At 48.9% G+C, this 3,321-nt stretch overlaps 1 protein-coding gene across 1 annotated transcript; it reads left to right on the top strand.

The window, feature by feature from the left end:
• Positions 1-2,080: 2,080 nt before the first annotated feature.
• LOC121984459 (probable CCR4-associated factor 1 homolog 11) lies at positions 2,081-3,099 on the top strand. The gene has a single exon (XM_042537391.1). It carries the CDS (start codon positions 2,121-2,123, stop codon positions 2,973-2,975), a length of 855 nt encoding a protein of 284 aa, XP_042393325.1. The 5' UTR covers positions 2,081-2,120; the 3' UTR covers positions 2,976-3,099.
• Positions 3,100-3,321: the final 222 nt, after the last annotated feature.

Below are 3,321 nucleotides of genomic sequence, written 5' to 3'. Positions count from 1 at the left end.
ATCAATCATCGACAACATGATCAAAACCCTATACCTTACCTCAATTCACAGCGGTTATTGATCCACACCTAGGGATAGTGCCGCCGAAGGGAGTAGCCGCTGCTGGAGATCGTTGGTTGCAGACACCACAAGCTACTGTTGAATTCGCTAAGAAAGAATCAACAGAAGTATTCCATATCAGGTTATAGTAGGAAGAATTACCTGTCTGGTAGGCTGACCACAACCAAACCTAGCGGAGCTAGGGTTCGGATCCGGCAATAAGAGGAAATCTAGGGCAAAGGAAAGGATCGGCTACCTTCGCTAGGGCAGAGACGCAATGGTGGTGCTGATCCTTCCTTCTGGCGAGCTCTTGTTGACCGTGACCAGGAGAGGGAGAGGTCGAGTGACTCATAGCGGCTAGCACAAAGGAGGCGGCCGGTGGTGAGCGGTTTGCGCGTCGCCGACGCTTGGACAAGAAAGGAGAAGAGAGGAAGAGGGTGTCAACGGTACGGCTCAGATCTAGGGAACAGCGGTGGGCGATGTGCTAGGGCACAGGCGACAGCGCTGGATTCCAGTGGCCGGTGATCGGTGCGCGGATCAGAAGAGAGGAAAGGGTGGCTCTCGTCACCGGCGGCCTAGCTTCGGGCGGAGGAGACAGTGAGATCGGAAGAAGGGCTCAGTGAGGAAGAAGACGAGAAGAGGGGAGAAGAAACCGCTGCTTGCGATTAGGGCACAGCGTCGGCGGGGAAGAAGACTCGGGCACGCAGCGTCGAAGAGGAAGGGGTGAGGGCACAGTAACAAGAAAAGAAAATAAATAAATAAATAAAATTTTTCTCATTAAATGGATAACCTAAACAGATTTTCCCCGCACTCAGTTTAATCCCCGTAAACTCGTCCATACGATTTTAGAAAAATTTCCAGAAAATTTCTAAAATTTTTTAAAAATTCCGTTATCATTATTCACCATTTTCGATATTTTACATAGTCACTAAAGATCGGAGGTTTTACTAGTACAATGCTGCGACAAAATAGATCCGGAGTTGTGGAAAGGGTGATTCTAAATCGCGTATCGCACTGGAATTTTTAATATATAAGTTTTAATATAATCCATATATATACCATATATAAAATTTCTCTATATTTTCCGATCCCAACGACGTCTTGTCCCGCTCTGTGCACGGTCACAGAGACACAGATTTACGAGTAAGACGCCGAACATTGAGCTTCCGTTACCGATTGACCTGTGTATGTGACGTTGACTTAATTGTCCGACTCACGGAGGAGGACTTGACTTTCCAGAAGGATGGTGAGAGGAAGCGTGAGAGTAAATGTTACGGTCAACTATTATTAATTAAGTGGCAAGCCATTGTGGACTGGATCACCAAGACTTGGTCGTCATTATAAATCCGGTCAACTCACGATCAATCTATAGCTTAGTTAACGTGGCGTGATTCATTTTAATCTTGTTAATCTAAAATAAACTATGGAGATGACGAACGGACAAGCCCGGTCACTATTGCTATTGCTTGTCGTTTCCACGCCTCATCATCTTAACGCATTTAGTGAAATGCAAAATTTCATTATAATCCTTTTAATTATCTTTTTCCCCATTTCAATATTTCAGCGAAGTGTTGTCACATTATTATGCTAAGTTTCAACGCTGATATTATTCTTTTTTAGTCAAATGTGAATATCGTCCTTTATGAAAATTTGAGGGATCAAATCGAAAATTAGTCGCCCACTCACTTATCTGAACACGCTTTCCACGCTCATGCACTCCTTGCTGCTGCGCTCGGCTGTTTCATCCAAACACAGAGGAAGAAAATCCTGATGTGTCACAACATATATATGAGGCGGGTCAAGAATCTCATCACATATGCCATATTCTCTTCTAGTTCCTGTTCTAAAACGTACATCCAATCCTCACCAAAGGCTCTTATTCGCCGCCTGGTCGCAGTGCATACTTGACTGAGCGACGGTTTCGCCGAGAGGAGTCCACTAATCAATGGCCAGGATGTGATCTTAGATTCGGCAGCCGCCGTCCGTCCTTCTCTGAACCACCCTTCGCCTTGCTTTCGTCTCCCTATAAATACGACATCCTTCCTCCCGCTGATCACCGAAACCAATCTCGAAGATCGAAGATGCCTTCGGTAGAATCGCACAAGTCGGTCTCCGGCGGCGAACCAGTCCAGCTCCAGATCCGCTCCGTCTGGTCGGACAACCTCGAAGCCGAATTTGATCTCATCCGCGAAGCCGTGGAGCGCTTCCCCTTCGCCTCCATGGACACTGAATTCCCCGGCGTGATTCACCGTCCCCGCAAGCACCCAGCGGCGCTAACAGCCAGCGAGCGTTACGCCGTCCTCAAGGCCAACGTCGACGCCCTCCACCTGATCCAGGTCGGCCTGACGCTCTCCGACTCCGCCGGCAACCTCCCGGACCTCGGAAGCGGCGGCGGAGCGATCCGCTACCTCTGGGAGTTCAACTTCCGCGACTTCGACCCCCGCCGCGACCTCCACGCCCCGGAGTCCATCGAGCTCCTCGAGGCGAACGGGATCGACTTCGAGAAGAACCGGGCGAGGGGTATCGACTCCCGCCGCTTCGCCGAGCTTCTCATGTCCTCCGGCTTGGTGTGCAACGACTCGGCCGTGGCCTGGGTGACCTTCCACAGCGCCTACGACTTCGGCTACCTGATCAAGATCCTCACGCGGGGCAAGCTGCCGAGGAGCCTGCAGGAGTTCATGGGGCTGGTCGGGGTCTTCTTCGGGGACAGGGTGTTCGACATGAAGCACATGATGAGATTCTGCGGCAGCTTGTACGGAGGGCTGGAACGGGTGGCGACCACGCTCCAGGTGGACCGGGCGGTTGGCCGATGCCACCAGGCGGGGTCCGACAGTTTGCTAACTTGGCAGGCGTTCAGGCGGATGAAGGAACTCTTCTTCATGGAGGACGACGGCAAGAAGCACGCCGGAATTCTCTTCGGCTTGGAAGCCTACTGATTGCAGGAAGGGCAGTCATCGCTACAATTCATAATTCGTTATATCTTGAGAATTTTGTGTATAAACTTATGGAATTAATAGTAATAATTGGTCTTTGACGGATAAACAATACTTATTAGAAGCATTCTAGTTTATCAAAACACACACTCAACTAGATACACCACCCCCAATACAGGTTCGGTTACATTCAATCAGCGGATGTGTTTTATTCGTAGCAACAATAAGAACATCAATGGATTGATTGCAATAACAGTAGCATCCATTGATTATTCAAAATTATATGTAACAAATATCATTAAACCCCCTTTTCCGAGTTTAGGGATAGATTGCTACAGTGATACTCCAT

Source organism: Zingiber officinale, chromosome 5B (assembly GCF_018446385.1).
Source record: "Zingiber officinale cultivar Zhangliang chromosome 5B, Zo_v1.1, whole genome shotgun sequence".
Lineage (NCBI taxonomy): Eukaryota > Viridiplantae > Streptophyta > Magnoliopsida > Zingiberales > Zingiberaceae > Zingiber > Zingiber officinale.
Note: the sequence above shows the minus strand (reverse complement) of the source record. Positions and strands in the feature narration are given on the sequence as shown.